Source organism: Thermobia domestica, chromosome 10 (genome assembly GCF_964235325.1).
Source record: "Thermobia domestica chromosome 10, izTheDome1.hap1.1, whole genome shotgun sequence".
Taxonomy (NCBI): domain Eukaryota; kingdom Metazoa; phylum Arthropoda; class Insecta; order Zygentoma; family Lepismatidae; genus Thermobia; species Thermobia domestica.
This window is the reverse complement of record NC_137463.1, coordinates 265,576,247-265,594,700: the sequence shown is the minus strand read 5'-3', so window position 1 is coordinate 265,594,700 and position 18,454 is coordinate 265,576,247. Positions and strand designations below refer to the sequence as shown.

At 38.6% G+C, this 18,454-nt stretch overlaps 1 protein-coding gene across 1 annotated transcript in view; it reads right to left on the bottom strand.

Annotated features, from left to right (window-relative positions):
* PH4alphaEFB (prolyl 4-hydroxylase subunit alpha-1) overlaps positions 1-18,454 on the bottom strand; it is a gene marked incomplete in the record, with an annotated part of 205,716 nt that overhangs the window by 68,863 nt on the left and 118,399 nt on the right. The window contains 2 exon segments of the mRNA XM_081729523.1: positions 2,508-2,659; positions 13,669-13,912. Coding sequence (XP_081585649.1) covers positions 2,508-2,659; positions 13,669-13,853 — 337 coding nt within the window.

Below are 18,454 nucleotides of genomic sequence, written 5' to 3'. Positions count from 1 at the left end.
CCCAGTTGTTCAGGCAATATTTCATCCTATATTTGTAATAGAAGGTTTAGAATGGGGGGTTATTTGTAGTATGGAAGTTTTCGAATACCTTTTGGGCTATATCTGTGGTATCTTTGAGGAAAATTAGAAATGTATTCTCCTTTCCTTATACACACCTAACTGTTATTGCCTTATATAGCTCCTAATTGTTGTGTCACACAGAGTCCAGCAAAAGATGCATACATTTTTTGTCCTCCTGTATTAGGATACGGGCATTGAGAATTGTTCTGAAATTCAAGTATGTTGTAGTATGGTTTTTCGACCAACAGATGTCGCCAATGTCAATTGCTATCACTTAAAATTGTTGTAGTACGGTTTTTCGCTCAACAGATGTCGGTACTGTCAGCACGGTTAGTGAGATAAGATAATGGCAGGAGCACGCTTGATGTTCGACGTACCTTTTGAAGTGTTCCCTCAGGTTTGGGAGTGCTATCGAAGTGCAGTGTCAGTGGAGAGGGGAGTTTGGTGCTGAACCACCAATCCGCCTAACAATCAAACGCACTGTTGACAAGTTTGAGGAGCATGGAACGATTTCCGATAATCACAAAGGAAAATCGAGAAGAACGCCTACAGCAACAAGTCCTGCCTGACAGTACCGACATCTGTTGGTGAAGAACCATACTACAACATACTTAAATTTCAGAACAATTGTCAATACCAGTATCCTCATACAGGATAACAAAGAGTGGATACATTTTTCTACAGACTCTGTATACAGCTCGGGGCCGTGGTAGCTCAGTGGTAGAGCGTTCACCTCTGGTGCTTGGGGTCCCGGGTTCGAGCCCAGCCCCCGCCAAGTGAACTTTGTGGTGGACAAACACCGTGTGCGTGGGTTTCCTCGGGGTTCTACCGTTTCCTCCCACTTTCTTCATTCCACCATTTCATTCATTACTCATCACCACCGTCTCCTTTAGCCTCACCGGCATAACCGTGGGACGTAAAACTCAAAGATTTCATTTCATTTCATTTTCTGTATACAGCTCTTAATTGTTATGTCTTTTACAGTATCTAATTGTAATGTGTCTTATACGGTTTCTGATTGTTAACTGTCTTATAAAGCTTCTAATTGTAAAGAGTTTTATTTAGTTCCTAACTGTTACGTCTTACTTAACTCCTAATTGTTACGTGTCTTACGCAACTCCTAATTATTATATGACTTACACAGCTCCTGATTGTTGTCTTTTGAATTCTTATGTCTCTCATTCACCTTCAAATTGTTGCGTCGTATATCAATCTCGAACATTCTAAAGCGAGCAAATCTGGGTAGTTTGAAAACCAGCCTTATAATTTTCATGATAACCAGCTTTATAATTTTCATGATATGAGGTTAATCTAGTTTTTGGCTTTGAGAAAGGAATTTAGCGAAGTCTCAACTTCAGGTAGTCATATACGGGCGACTTTCGGAAAACTCATTGGCAGGGACCTAACGATTTTCACGAAATTAAATGAATATATTATTTTTGGGTGTAAGAAAATTATTTAGCCAACTCTCGATTTCTTCTTTTCTTTTTCAGGGACGACTAGAGTAAAACTCATTTACCAGGAGAGGTTGCACAATCACGTTTGCCATTATCTTTGGTTACTTAATTTATTCGGTACTAAAAAGAAATTAACTGTTACTAATTAAAGAAAAATATCACTAACTTGTAAGTACTAATGATTACTAATATAAAACCAGCGAATCTGCAGTTCTTAAGTACAACAAAGGAATTTTGATCTGAGTCACCTACCTCTTCCCTCTGTTTTATTAACTAAAATTAATGCGACGTACACTCATGTCCAAAATGATTGTCGCATATCTATAACTATTTTCTTGCAAGAATACAATTTGATAATGATTTTGCAGGGTACTTTTAATACAGATACTATGTGTATAGTCAAGAAATGTATATTTGTGGTAAAATTTATAGGAAAAGAATTATAAATACGTAAATTAGAATGAGTGAAACAAAATGTTGCTAAATGGACAACAAAGTTTTATATTCGTTTTATTATTCTTATTTACTGCTCTTTTGTCATGAAATTCGCCACATACATATCTTTGCCGATTATACACATACTAACATTGTAAGAAATACCGGGCGAATTCGTTATCAAATTATATTCCTACAAAAACATATTTATAGACATGCAACAATAATTTTGGATATGAGTGTACCTTTAAAAATGAACGTATTATTTTTATCTCGTGCTTTGCCCAGAAGAAACATAGCAAACATTTTCTCTATTTTACCCTTCCATTGGCTTCCAAAATTTCATGAGGTTAAAGTATCAATTGAATTCAGAATTTGAACATTTCAATAACAAACAGAAATCATAAAAATATATAACGCAATTATTCATATCAAGAATATAAGCATATATGTTACACTTACGGTAAAGCTTACAAGTATCCTTCGTCATCACAAAATTTAAAAGTAAGGAACTATTAAATAAAACAATTCGAATGAAATAAAACATCTTCCTACCTTGGCCGACGTCGTTTGTTAACATGAGTTCCACCTCTTTCCAGTCTGTAGTCAGTCTCTTCACCAACAGATATGCGTTAATGGGATTGGACAAGTATTTCTGAACATTTTGACTAGCTTCATCATGTACCCGCTCGTATTCTTCTGCATATCTGGAAAGATGAAATAATATTTACTACGAAATATTGCATCCAAAAATCTTGTGTTTTAGAAAAGTCCATCTACCTCTTTTAAAAAGCCCTATATTCTTATGAACAGATGTAAAATTAAATCAAAGAAGGGTGAATCTTCTATAGCCAATTGGGATTCTGAATTCAAGCCAAATTACATGTATTTGTATAACTATTTTCTTTGTACGGTTGTGCAATGTCGCTTTTCAATGAGAAGTAGGTGGCCGAATCTTTTGAACAAGACTGTATATTAGCGGTCATTTTCAAAAATGGATTATTGGTAAGATTTTGTTTTCCAAAACTTTTTCACTCACGGGGTCAATTTAAATAGACGTTACTGAATTATTGTAAATATCACATTAAAATGTAACCGAAGTCCATTTTCTCCTTTAATTTTAGGATCACTACAAAAAAATGTAGTAGTTGCTAGGATGTCTACTTACCAACCATTTTATCTTCGTCTAAACGTAACTCACAAGTTTCATCCAGCCCTGGTGATAAAAGAGGCCAAAGCGTGGTCAGTACAGTTAATATTTACACTAGTTTCTTGTTAATAGGTGCCTGCGTAAATATACAGGGTGTTTCAAAACAACACCGACAACGTTCGGGAGGTGATTCCTGACACCAAGACAAGACAAAAAGTACAGACCATCCTGGGTGCACAAATGCTTCTTTTCGTAGTTATAAGCTGCCGAAAAGATGAAAAAATGAACTTTAAAAGTCCATAGCTCCAATACTATGGTACCTATTGCAGTCAGGTCAAGACTTCACTTAGGAACTAATATGTGCCCCATCCAAATATCTATGTTTCAGAATCCTGCGGTACTTCCGTAACAATTTTTGTAAAAGTAGTTTGTGAGTACTTCAAACTACATGCCCGTAGCCAAACTCCCTCTATAAAAATTGTTGCATGAGCACTTTAGGATTCTGAAACATGTAGTTTTGGATAGCGCACATATTAGTTCCTAAGTGAAGTCTTGACCCGATTACGGTAGATCCCATAGTTTTGGAGCTATGGACCTTTAAATTTCAGCTTTTCATGTTTTCGGCAGCCTATAACTCCGAAAGGAGGCATTTGTGCACCCAGGTTCGTCTATACTTTTTGCCTGACCTTGATGTCAAGAATCATCTCCCAAACGTTGTCGGTGTTGTTTTGAAACACCCTGTAGAGGAAAGGGGGGCAAGAGTACGCAAATTTCAATTAAACTTATATATTTTGGTAAAAAATAGTTACAACGGAAAACTTTTACATGGAACACAAAACTTGACCTCTCCTTTACGAAATGTGAACTCAACTTTTATATACCTCTGTCATTGGAGAAACTATAATGCATAAAGTGAAAACATTCAAATTCGTACTCTTGCCCCTATATGTGGGGCAAGAGTACGAAATCAAAGAGGCAAGAGTACGCACCCAAAAAGTATTAACAATTATCACAGAAGAAGGTGCCTACTCCTTCATATGATGTGCATTATTCATGCCACCATTCATGGCATCTTGCGCACTTGATCCAGTCTTCTATTGGTGAATCACTGTAGATGATATTGCATAATGAACACTCGTACACTACTTCCTCACTGACCTGAGGAGTTACCTTCGGTTGTAGCTTTCTTGGTGCAAGTTGATGTTTGCCTTTGCTCTTTGGAGGACGCCGTTTCAGAAGTAAGTTCTGCTTGAAAGGAGAGGATGTCAGAATCTCTGATTGACCTCGAGAAGATCAAGATTTTTGGTTGTGGGCTTGGTGGCAGTCGGAGGAGGACTGACAACCACCAAAGGAGTGCATGATATGGACGTTCTACATGGGCTCCTGCTTACCTCCAGTGAAGATCCAGTTTTACTGGTTGGAGGTTTGGTAACAGATGAACGAGCAGCCGGTAGAGGAGTGTTTGATGTGGACAATCTACATGAGCTCCTGCTTGCTTCCACTGAGAATCCAGCGTTACTGGTTGAAGGTTTGGTAACAGATGAATGAGAACGAGCAACCGGCTGAAGAGTGTTTGAAGTGGACAGTCCGCATGAGCTCTTGCTTGTTTCTAGTAAGGATCTAGCGTTACTGGTTGAAGATTTGGTAATAGATGAATGAGAACGAGCAACCGGCAGAAGAGCGTTTGAAGTGGACAGTCTGCATGAGCTTTTGCTTGCTTGAACGAGCAACCGGCAGAAGAGTGTTTGAAATGTACAGTCTGCATGAGCTCTTGCTTGCTTCTAGTGAGAATCCAGCGTTACTGGTTGAAGATTTGGTAACAGATGAATGAGAACGAGCAACCGGCAGAAGAGTGTTTGAAGTGGACAGTCCGCATGAGCTCTTGCTTATTTCTAGTGAGGATCTAGCGTTACTGTTTGAAGGTTTGGTAGCGTATGGAGGAGGACGAGCAACTGGCAAAGGAGTGCTTGATCTGGATGCGCCCCTTTTTACTTCCAGTGAATCATCCGATGAACGATTTTGGGCTCTATTCAGGTCTGATGTTTGATTTGTTGCTTCAGGAATGCTTCCATCTTCAGAGCTGGCTTCTACATTTAAGTCTACCACATTCACAATACAGGGAAGAAAATCTTCTTCAGTGAACACATCTGGATTCAGTGGGACAACTCCAGATTCTTGAGGGCTGGATACCAATGATTGCAGCTTTGTAGTAAGCCTCAGTAAACAAACTCGCAACTTGGAATTAAGCGGGATGGATGATTCCTCATCCATTTATCACACACTGTTGAATACCAGGATTTCAGCGGGTCAAAAGCAGGCGCGATCTTATGGTTTCAAATTATGGCTGGTATGGGGTGGTAAACTCAACATCACTATCCCCTTTTTCCTGCAGAAATCAATCGCCTCGATTGAAATGTGAGAGGTCTGATTGTCAACAAGTAACAATACCTTTTTCGTAACCGAATTTGATCGCACATGTTGGTGTAAATAATATAACCATTCTACGAAAAGTTGTGAGTTGATGAACCAGAATCAGATATCATTCCCACAGAACCCGGCGGCGAGCCATCGATTAATTCTTGTTTCATTCGTTTTCTGGGAAATATCTGGGGAATAAAGGAACCAAATGCACTCACCAGGAAACAGCTGTGGCCGGTCCCAAGCCCGTGCTGAGAAAGGGGGAGGGACCCCCTGTGTATTCGCGGGTCACATGCCTTGTGGTGGTCCGTGTACCCTACAGGGGGAGATAGGGTTGGCAGTGGTGCCCGGACCCACTACCGGTACTTTAACTGCCATATGGTAGTGGGTTAGCACGCGGTGTCAACAACCTACCGGCAGAGGTGAGCCTTCGGGGGGCATCCTCTGAAATGGGCGACTAACTCGTGCCATTGGATCTGGAAGAGTACGTGTGACCCCATCACGTCCTCAGTGGGGTAGGTAGTTTTGGCTGCCGCCCCTACCGACGGGGGTGAGCCCTCGGGTATCCCCCGAAATGGGCAACTAAGCCGTGCCCTTGGGTCCGGGGGATAAGGCTGCGTGGTACCCCAACACGCTAAAAAGAGTGCGTAGTTGGTGTGCCCTGGGTGGGCGGATCCAACGCCCTACCGGGAGGATGATGTAGGTACTGCCCTCAAAGAGAGTGTAATGCGTTCTCTTGGGTCCGGGATGGGATACTTAGTATCCTAACGCATACTCGTACCTAAGGAGCGCTGAGAAAGTGGGTCCCTCCTTCGTCCCAGTAGTGTGAACTGGGTGCAGGAGCCACGACCCTACCAGGGGAGCCGCCGCTCCTAAATGGCCATTGTCTTTAAAGGTAGACAGTCTACATCAGCCATTGGGTCTGGTAATGTACGGTTCACCTCTCTCGTAAGAAGAGGTAGTCCCGTATTGTCTGGACGACCCTACCGAAGGAAGGGTGTGGGTGTCGGGCCTACCAGGGGAGACACGGCTCCCAAATGACAATGTCTGCCTTGAGCAAACGGTCTACATCAGTCATTGGCTCTGGTAATGTACGGTGTACCTCTACCGTAACTAGAGGAAGACCCGTATTGTTTGGACGACCCTACCGGGGGGGAGTGTCGGATTCCAGCCTGCGGGAGGACCGACCGGAGGTGGGGGAGGGGCCAATCCTAGGAATCTGGGTAACGGTTCTGATCCTGCTAAACGAAGGAAGCTCCGTGGGATATTGGTCCGGCACCAAACTCAAATGGTGACTTAACACGTACCATTGGGTCCGGGATGAGATACGGGAGTATCTCCACGTGTGCGTGGTACCTCTACACGACAAGGCGGTTGCCAGTTGAACGATGGAGGTAGGCAGGGCCGGGATTGAACAAGCCCCCTCGGGCGTTCGCCTGGGGCCCCAGATTGGGTTGGACTCTGCCGGGCTGTGGTCATACCGTGGGATTCGGTAGCTTGTGGGAGCCAATCCCAGGAATCTGGGTAACTGTGAACACGGGCGGGAGGTGAGCTTGCCTTATAACGCTCGGGCGCCATGCCTGCAGAGCATGGTAGGACTGACTCGCTAGCAGTCTGCCTCAACCAGTAGGTCTACTGGTAGGCACTCAGGATTTCGGTCTGGCCGCGCAGTGGGCGTATCCCACTCGCTCAGAGAATGGGGGTGACACACTTAGGTGTCAAGGTTAGGGGACAAATCTTGACGGTGTACTTCGTGCACGAGCAACAATAGCGTATATTGTGCAACTACGGGCGGGGTGCATTACTTCTTGCAGAACCCGTCCATTAAATAGACCGAACGGTCGCGGGCATGCTCTCCATGCATGCAATTAAGCGTGGCATAGTAGACCACTAGCTCACAATGTTATGTTAACTCCAAAATCACTAGATACAGTTTTATTCACAACCGATTTTTAGTCGACTTTTGGAACTTTATGAAGAACCGTATTTATGCCAATTTCGTACATGTTGTAGATATCCCGTAGAGAAAAGACATTTTCTCTTACAAGATCTTTTAGACAATTAAAAAAGCATTCAACTTGTGGCTTGCTAAACCCACGAGCTCTCCCCAGACCAGTCTTTGAAGGCTGTCGCAAAGCAATAGTTAAATGTCTACGACGGAAAGACTCTGTCCAATCTCTTCCTGCCATTCGATTCGTATGTCTAAAGGATATGGGGCAACTAGTTACGTTCAGCAAAATTGTATGCCATTCTTCTTAGATCTTTTAAAGTTAAGTCATAGAAGAATTGATCCAGTGATGTGATATATTCCACTAATTCGTTCTCCATTTCTTCGGTAAATAAGCCTACTGGCTTCATTGTGCCTAAAGACGTTGCAGATTCTCATTTAAAAAAGAAAAGAAAAACCCTTAATTCTCCCTATGTCAGTAATGGGAATGCATAGGATACAAAAAATCAGATATTATTTAGACCCTTTATAAAAATATATTTTTCCAAATTCGTCTTATTCCATATGTTACAGAATGCTTGTCACCTACGAGGGTAACTTGAAAACTTCTCGACCTATCTTTGATGAAGCTACATATTGTCAAATGTTAGGTTAAGTTAGCTACATATATCTTTATAGGATTCCATACCAATCATTGGACTGATACCGCCTTATGCAGAGTCATTTTAACGTATGATTACTAAAGGACTGACTACTACAGGAAACATATGGTAGTCGAACATTTTGGTATGGCACTAATCATGCGTCAGAACGACTCTGCATAAGGCCTACTGAAATTTATTACTAAAAACTACTGACATTTAAGATAAAAGAGGACAAAGCATAGCATTTCTGAAACCTGAATAAAATAAGCAAGCGTAATGTTATTCAATAGCTGCAGATTTAACTATCTCACACGTTTATCTGTTTCGAAAACTCAAACACCACCTTAGATATTTTATGTAAGAAGTGGTATTTAGAATAACAATTTATCCCTCGTACATAAGAAAATATCAGGATTCTTCAGAATTCTTAACGTTAGAGGCTACATATGGGAACCAGTATTCATAAAGTTTGCCGTCACTCTCTATTACAACAGAATCTACATTCTTTTTTGATTGTGAGATCTAAATCAAATTGGATTCTTTTTTCATAGAACAGAAGGGGCAAGGGTACGCACGCGTACCCTTGCCCCGTCGGTATCTGCGTACCCTTGCCCCCTCACTATACAATTGACTTTCCCGTGATGTTGTACAGCCAACTGTTGGAAGAAAGTCAATTTACTCCATCCTGTCAAACAATGGATATGTTAGAAACTAACGCTTTATAGTACTTTGAAATCGTTAAAAAAAAGTGTAAGTTATTCATTAACTACTTATGTCCCAATATTATATCAAACTATTAGAAAAACATAAATAATTACCTAGATAGCTTGTAGTTTGCCGCAGCACACTCAAACTTGTTTAGGTTCTAGACGCCATTAACATCAAACTCCACGTGACGCATTATTGCCATACGCGAATATATTCACCTGATTTTAGGGAATCGTATCCTTACCCCCCACGTACTCTTGCCCCCCTCTACTCTATGTGTATATATATGCGGGTCCAAGGGGGGTATAGGGGCTACAGCCCCCCCCCCCTGACGCTCAGGTATACACTGGACAAAATGCGCTTCAATCCTGCTTAACTCTGGATAAAACTGCAAACTATGGTTTAGCCCCTCCCATGATCATATCCCTGGATCCGCCATTATATATATATATATATATATATATATATATATATATATATATATATATATATATAGTGGCGGATCCAGGATATACAGCAAGGAATTCTACACCATGTAAATATATGGAGCTTCCTTGTGCCTAATTATTGGTGTGAAGATTCCGAACGACCGTTGTAGTGGTTGTATTCTTCCGAAGATGGTGCGTATCTCGGGTTTACACAGCACAACGTTCAGTGCATGGAAGAATAAGAGGATTTCAGGTCCGATGACTGTAGTGGCCATTCCAGAGGCTCCTCCTTTCTCAATCTAGAGTCCCAGAAATATGTAATCGAACCAGTCCACGCCATCGGTTTCGAACTTTATTGCCATTTTGTACAATTTACAATTGTATTTCTTTAAAAATAATAAAAAAAATCCTCAAATTATGTACATTGGGTCATTGGTAGTATACATATGGGAAGCTGAAGGTTTCCATAACCGATATGTCTCCATTTATAATGATGTTCATTGTTCGTAACTTTGAAATGGGCAGAAACAATTGCGTACACGTAATTTGAAGAGAAATGATTCCTGTAAGCTCTACTCAAATTATCCCACTCATCCCACTGGGTCTTCAGGAAAATATATATGGCTGGACTTCACTTTTACTTGTAGCTACACACGAGGTATGACAATTTAATTTCTGGAATGTGGACGTACAAATATGATGGCGAGTCACACAGCCATTCGCACTCGAGAGTTCTGTTATGTTCAAACATGTCTGACTATGTCGTGTATTAGTTAACTCAGTGTTCACCGACAAGGTAATACGTGTCTGCATTGCTCCGTTGGTGAAAAAAGAGTGACAGGGACCTATTGAAGCGTTAAGAGCCTGACTTACTAAAAATAATACAAAATTTGCCATTTTTCTTTTGCTTTTTTTTTCATAAGTGAAAGGAGACAATGAAATGCAACTTACCACAATCTAGATAATGTTATTCTACAACAGACAATATGAATCTGAAGAATTCTCAGTGTTGACATCTATACTACAGTGTTGCTACAATAACATTTCTCCCAAAATCTAAGTTAAGGCAGCGACTAGAGGAACTAACTTAACTGCATTTGATTACCTATCATGTTGTTTTGGTATCCTATGAACTACTTTCTAATAACATTATTGTTTAGTTTTAATAACTGTATATTAAAACTATTTTATTTATTACAAACTAAATACCGCTATTATTTAAAAAGTAGTTCACAGGATATCAAAACAACATGATACGTAATTGAATGCAGTTGAGTTCGTTCCTCTAGTCGCTGCCTCAAGTTAGATTTTGAGAGAAATGTTATTCTAGCAACACTGTAATTTCTATGGAGGGCAACACTGAAAATTCTTCAGGTTCATATTTTATGTTGTAGAACAACATTCATTATCTATGACTGTGGTAAGTTGCATTTCATTATCAACTTTTACTCATAAAAAACAAGGAAAAGAAAAATGGTAAATTTTGTATTATTTTTAGTAAGTGAGGCTCTTAAGTGTTTGAGAGTTCTTGGCCCAAAAATAAATTTCGAAAATGACTATCTCATTTCCCTAATTTTGCGTTTTAAGGCTTTTGGCTGTTTCCAAAATTCAAAATTGCCTTAAAAGGAAAATAAATTAATGACATTCTAAGCATCAAGCATCTCGCGTCAAACATATTCAATAGTGGTTAAGGAAAGGAGTTCCAGAAATGATTCTCGCAGTGACACAGTTGTCGTACCACTTTACAAGGTGATTACACTGAAGGTGAGCGTGGGTGCTGATGTGTATGTACGTGTCACATTTCAATATTTAACAGAAATACAAAATGTCAATATTCTGGAACGCATTCAAGATCAACCAGAATAAGTCGTCAGAAATCAATACAGGGTGTCTACTAAAATTTCAAAATGAAATTTCATGACTTTCTCGTGACCTTTTCTTTACCAAACCATAAAATTTCGTAACATTTTCCAGAGGGAATTTGGGTACGAATTAAGCCGAATTTTCATGCATTCGATAGAAGCATGCTTTGCTAGCGATTTGGTAGCATCCAAAGCTGACTATAGACAATTTTGGTGGTGAATTTTGATGTTCTATTGAACAAAATTTTCCAGTCTGTAATTATATTAGTACAGATATCAAAAAATCGTGACCCAAAAACTAAATTTCGTGACTTTTTCTTGACTTTCATGACCGTTTTCTGATTTCGTAACTTTTTCGTGACTTTCGTGACCTATAGACACCCTGCCAGTACCACAAAACGTGTGGCTCTAGATGAGATGCCGATTTTAATTCGAAAGTCCCGGTCCAGAGCAGAGCAAACTTATCATAGTTTCTGTAGAGTGCATGCTTCCAACAGTTTAAAGCCCAGTGGACAGCACGACGAGTGTAGTTTTGTGTGCGAGTCAATGGCGTGAATCACTTTCGGAAAAATTTCCACTACTATGTTTGGAAAACAGACATTGTTACTTTGCTATGAAGTCATGATATAAATGATAATTTAATTTTTGACGATACAGCTCAATATATTCTGATGATGAGTTTTGAAGAGTTTTTAATGTGCATCTATTAAGAGGCAATCATTGACGGAAAGTCACCGCTGCAACTAAGTTTTCCTATAGGCCGTCTTTCAGCAGAGTTTTGCTGACATCAGTTCCTGAACAAGAAGAGCAAGTCCTAACAAACAGTCTTCAGACAAAAGTTCACACCTCCTAAGATGCAGACAGTTCTTACAAGTTGTTATGGAACCATTGGTGACAATTTGTAATTTAGCATTTTCTATCATTAACTTGACGTTTTAGTGGGTCGTACGAACAGAGACAGTGTATATCACATTGGTTCCAGCTACAACATTTTTTGGACAAAGCTCTACAAATTTAGAAAAACCTATGGTCATATATGGGAACTGATCTTTAAATAACTGACATGGTTCTCGCAAATTACATTAAAGCAGACTTTAGAAATCTTGACTTTTTTTCCATTATTCTCTTATATTGAGATGTAGTCTTTCATTCCCGGCATAGCCCTGGAAAATATCAGTTTAGTACGATTCCAAATATAGGAATATAAGGAAGTTCCAGTGAACCAATATGCAAATTATTTAAGCCATTATCAAGTAGGTCCAACCTACTAAACATACGCATACGCAACTGCCACTATATTATTTTTTCTTTATTCACCCAATTTCTTTCCAAGCCCGTATCTCCCGATCCAATCATGATCCTAGAATTACATTCTAATTGCATCTTTATGAAGGTGTAATTTATATATATATATTTCTAATTTAAAATTGGCCTTTTTCGAGAAATTAGAATTTTAAAGCTTGAATTCGATTTTCCGAGAAATCTTTTAAGAACACTCCCTATCGCATTGTATGTCTTTAAAAAAGAAACTTAAAAGAAGGGTTTTGTAATGATACTAGTTTCAATTCTGTACATCAACTAGGATCCGATATATATCAAATTAAACAACTTACTATATTCAATTTTTCGACAAAATTAGAAATTTCGAAAACTAATGAACCTAGAAGGCTGAAATTTGGTATTTTTCGATCTTTGTATGGTATCTTCAAGTGACGTACAAAAACGTCAAAATTTGAGAAAGTGAGGAAAAAACATGCTTTTTGTGTTGATTTCACACGGAATGATTCGTACTGAATTTTTGTAATACCCTGTATAACATGTTTAGGATGTCCCATGAGCAGTATGTTGAGATCCCTATATTACCTATCATACTCTTTCTGTTGTGTACGAACTTTGGGACAGAGCTGTTAAATTGTACGACGGCTGCCCAGAAATTAACAGACGTTTTGAAATAAAAAAAAAGGTAACATAACGAATAAATCAAATTGTATTTATATACATTTGAAAGGTACACTCCTAAGCTATTTTCCACATAATCGCCATGCAAATTAAGGCACTTATCATGGCACAAGATTTTCAATACAGTCAGCTGGGAAGAGGTGGTAGTCGCTTGGCACCAAATCCGGGATGTATGGTGGGTGATCGAAGACCTCCCATCTAAAATCATCCAAGAGCTCTCGGGTATGCTTGGCCGTGTGTTATCGTGAAAAACAACATACTACACACAGTTGGCGATAGATTTTATCTTGTTTTTTTTTTCTTTTTTTTTTTTTACCAACAAACAACAAAAACCTAATCACAGAACGCACCTCGCAAGGTGCGGAATTTTCCATTGCAGCGCATATTGTAACACGTCACAGAAAACGCAATAAGAGCGCCACAATCCTCATGCTATCAGAGCTGGATGTGTACTGAGTGTGGCAACGTTCTGACACCAAGATGGCGACTCTAGCCCCGCCCACTGCTGCGATAGGCCAAAACGTCTGATACTTTCTGGAGAGCCCTCGTACTACGTGTTCTTAAGAGCGCTTCCATCAGTGTATATTTTATGTACGTACCTTCTAAGGTTTCTGAGTTTTTCTTCCTGAGCCTGAATATATCCGTCCAACGTTTTAATGAGAACGGCTTCTGTTTCGAGGAGTTCTTCCATATCGACTAGAGCAGTAAAGAGTTCACATCCGACTTTAGGAGTCAGGAGAAATAAAAGCCCCACAGTTACAACGGAAAAAGGAAGTGACATCATGGCTGGAGGTGCACGACAGTTGAAGACCAGAAGAGGAAGATTGCAAGAAGCTCAGTTATCTGAAAACAAACAAACGAATAAATAATAAATCAATAAGTTAAACATTTAGGAAGTTAAACTTTATCAATTTTAAATAATTAAGCTAAAATTGCACATAATAATAAAAATACATAAATGAACATAGGAATACCTTGCATAATGCGATTTCAAACCATGCGAGTTTTGCTCTACCACGGTTATTATTTACAGATTAGCAATGGGTTTGCTCTTCAATATAGTCAAAACGAAGCCAATAAATAGTGTTCATGTATAAGACGTCAAATCGAGTATTGGCTTGTAATAATAACAACAACAGAAGAATACGAGGGGTGGTGTGTGGAGTCTCTGGTTCGACCCCAGGGTATATGCGTTTGTGAAAATAAAATGAAATACGTCAGTTTAACGTCCCACGATTATGCCCTTTAGGCCAAGTCGAAACAAGTGAATGATGATGGAACTGAACTATTATTAAATATGTTAGTTTCAGTAAAACTGTTGTTCATTGTCAATGGAATATATTTTGTATTTTATAAAACTAATAGTATGTGGTTTCATATATACACTAATAAAAAAAGGCAGCGCATTCTTAAGAGTTAGAGCCTACAGATAATTAAAAATAGCCCAAAAAGTAGCGTGTTGCCCAATTTGAAATTTTAATTGCGAGGGCACTTAAAAAATCACCCAATCAGTTATTTGTTGCTCGATCTGGCAACACTGTTTGCGACCCATCACAAATGTGCCCCACACTGAGTCACCTACGGTCTATGACAGTGGACAGCACTGTACATTGATAATAAATGAAAAGTCCTAAATTCTGAACAAAACTATCCTTCAGAAAAAATTATGTTAACAACTTAAAATATTTCTCACACACAATTCACTATAACATGAACGTCCGTTGCAATATTCTTTCTTACCTGTTTAGTAAGAATTGGGAATCGAAGGAACTAATATCTTCATAATAATGAAGATACCTAATCATCCATGTAAAAGTATCTACCTATTACTAAAAATGATGTGTCACAAATATGCAAAACGTGTGACGCAAGTATATCTACACGCTTTATTTAAGAACAGTACTTATACCAAAACAAAAACATACAGACGCTATTATAGACACACAAACACACATTGGGATGTGTCAAAATGTGATGATTTATAATTTAATTGTTTCGTGCAGTTGATGGTTTCAATTGAATAGTTGCAAATTTCAAAGAAAAACACTACTGCACAGATTTAGCCATCTGTCAACTGGAAATATGAATAATTAGAGTATGCTTAGTCACGTTCATATTTGCATGTGTTCACTGCACGCAAATCTCTGATTACTGTTATCAACATGCATGTTGACACTTCTGGTTAATACTGCATGATCACAGTGCATTGAAACAAAATTATACAGCGTGTACGAATACAATGAAACATACTTTTTTTTTTTTTTTAACTATTCTGCAGTTTCATCTTCCTCCATTTGTTCATTCATTTTTCACTTGTCTCAAAATCACAAACGCAGCACATGCTAATCACATTTTAATAATTGTATTTATTAATGGGAGCTTCTGTCATTCGATTCAACACGAATTAAATCATGTGTATTCCAGTGATCCTTTCAGGGGTTTCCGTTACAGCTGCGAAATTCCTACCCGAAGTATTACTTTATCCCTAATGTATTGAAATCCTCTTCCCAGGGAGGAAATGATCTGATATTATCACTGGTCTACCTACGATAGTTATCTCGAATTGATTAGATTTCACATGTGCAGGAATGAAATTTCTGGCTTTCGGCATCTATGGCCATGTTAGCCCGCCGCGTATGAGGGATGGCGACCCTCGGTGACCACACTATCTGAGGAAAGGGAAGGAAGAACGGATTGGGGAAGAAAGGAAGCAGCTTGGGACCTGTATGTTACGTACCATCCCGGCATTTGTCTGGTGGAAATGAGGAAAACCCAGGAAATCCTCACTCATGATGGCTAGTCTGAAAAAGCTTTTATACTTCTTGAACCAAGTCCCCACCGGGAATCGAATCCGGGACCGCTCACACCAAAGACGAGAGCGTTAGCGACTATGCTACGCGAGGCCACGGGATTGAAATTTAAGAATGAAAGGGTAAAAGGGGTTGAGTTGAGTTGATTTTGAGTTTAACGTCAGCAGCAAGACTATATGAGACGGGACCTACTGATTAACGTGGAATACGAACCACATGAGCTCCCGCTGGGATTCGAACTCAGCTCTCCAACGCGAAAGGCGATGGGTCCTCGGTTCGATCCCTGGATATGAGTTTGTGGTGGACAAATATGTACACTTATGTACAAAATGATTGTCGCATATCTCTAACTATCATCTTGTAAGAATATAATTTGATAATGATTTTGCAAGGTACTTTTAATACTGATACTATGTGTATAATCGGGAAATGTATATTTGGGGTAAATTTCATAGCAAAAGAATTATAAATATGAAAATTAGAATGAACAAAACAAGATGTTGCTAAATGAACAAGAAAGTTTTATTTTCGTTATATTATTCTTATTTACTGCTCTTTTGACATGAAATTTGCCACATACATGCCTTTGTCGATTATACACATACTAACATTGTAAGAAATACCGGGCGAATTAGTTATCAAATTATATTACTACAACAGCATATTTATAGACATGTAACAATAATTTTGGACATGAGTGTACCCGTGGGTGTTCTTGAAATTAACCTGTTTCTTCCCATGTTCTCATTAAATGCTTTCTAAATTATTCACTGTGTTAATGATACATCTCCCTTAGCCTAACGGGTATAAAGGCGGACGTTCAACTACATATTCGATTTCATTTCATTTCAATAAGGGGATAAATTTATCCTAATTTTGAAAATATATTTTATGAATTTGATTAACCATGGAGAGTTTCCTTTGAAACCTGGTAATAATTCGTTATTAGGGTTTGAATTGAGAACATGACGTATCCTTTCTTTGACACACCTCAATGAGATATATTGTTTGGAACTGAAATTAGTCAGGAGTAAAGGGATAAAGTCATATTAACTTACTAAGAAAATATATCGGGACAGTTTTCGATTATTATTATTATTATTATTATTATTATTATTATTATTATTATTATTAATTATTATTATTATTATTAGCTTAACCTGCTCTATTTACACAGCGCACAGTTCTAATATGAGTGTGAATCTCCTTCCCCCTTCTCACTATATCTGTGCAAGTCCCTTTACGAACACAAAGTAAAGGACAGGAAGACTCTCAAAGGGAGTGAAAACAATGAAAGGAAATATGTAAGTTTTACGTAACACGATTATGCCGGCTACGCTAAAGGAGACGATGATGATGAGAAAATGAATGAAATGGCACAATGAAGAAACTGGCAGGAAACGGGAGGACCCCAGGAAAACTCACGCACACGATGCTTGTCCACCATTAAAAGGAGTGAATTGCTGTAGACAAACATACAAATGTAGTATTTTAATATATAGAATATTAGAGGAGTTTATGGCAAACTTGGATAAGTGATAGATGATACCAAATGCAAATATATCCGAATATGCCTGAGTGTGGGTCCACAAGCCGTCGAAGTTACCCGCTTGGAATAGGTTTTGTCATTTAGATTAAAGCAAAGCGCCTGAAACGTCCATCAACCCGATATACATAGCTCCTGTACTGGTTGCCTTTCACAAGGATACTAACCTTAACGTTTTAGTGGCAATATTAAACTAATAGAATCAAAACGACGCCTAAAATGTCAAATAGAAAAATAAAGACAATTTTATTGAACATTTAAATTAGAACTGGCAAATGCAAACAAAATTTGGAATCGATTAGCGAAAACTGTACGTTTCTAGCATTTCTAGCTTTCGAGATCTCATTGTCGAAAGGATTGGAGACAAACATATAAACTTTTCTTTGGAGACATACATATAAACCTAGTATTTTAATATTTAGATTATTATTATTATTATTATTATTATTATTATTATTATTATTATTATTATTATTATTATTATTATTTTAATCCTACTTTGATGCAACACGACGTGATTTTCCATTCGAGCTTAAACTTACTATTCGTGGGGGCGAAATCGGTCAAAAGTAAAATGTGAAAATCACTCATGTAAAAAAAAAAGGGGGGGCGGGAAAGAAACATTCTCTCTTCTGCTATGCACGGCACCAGTAATTACCGTGTGGCGAAGAAGGAAAAACGAGAGAAAACTTCCAGATATTTCGCTAAGATGTTGCCATGGAAATATCTGATGCATCTTATGGAAAGCAATGAAAATCTCTTGCAGCTCCACTGAGTTCAAGCTATAAATAAGACTGACATAACTTAACCAAGATACTCTCCTATGCAGTATACACAAGAAAATTTGGAGCTACGCGCATGCTCATATATGCGTCAAACCACAGATGCAGTCGAGCACCAATGTTTTTCCATGATGTTCGAATACGCTACAGAGGTAAAAAGACAACAACACACTTGCTCTACGCTAAATCCAATATAACACAACGAATATTATAAATATATATATACATATCCGCGATGATGGCAAAC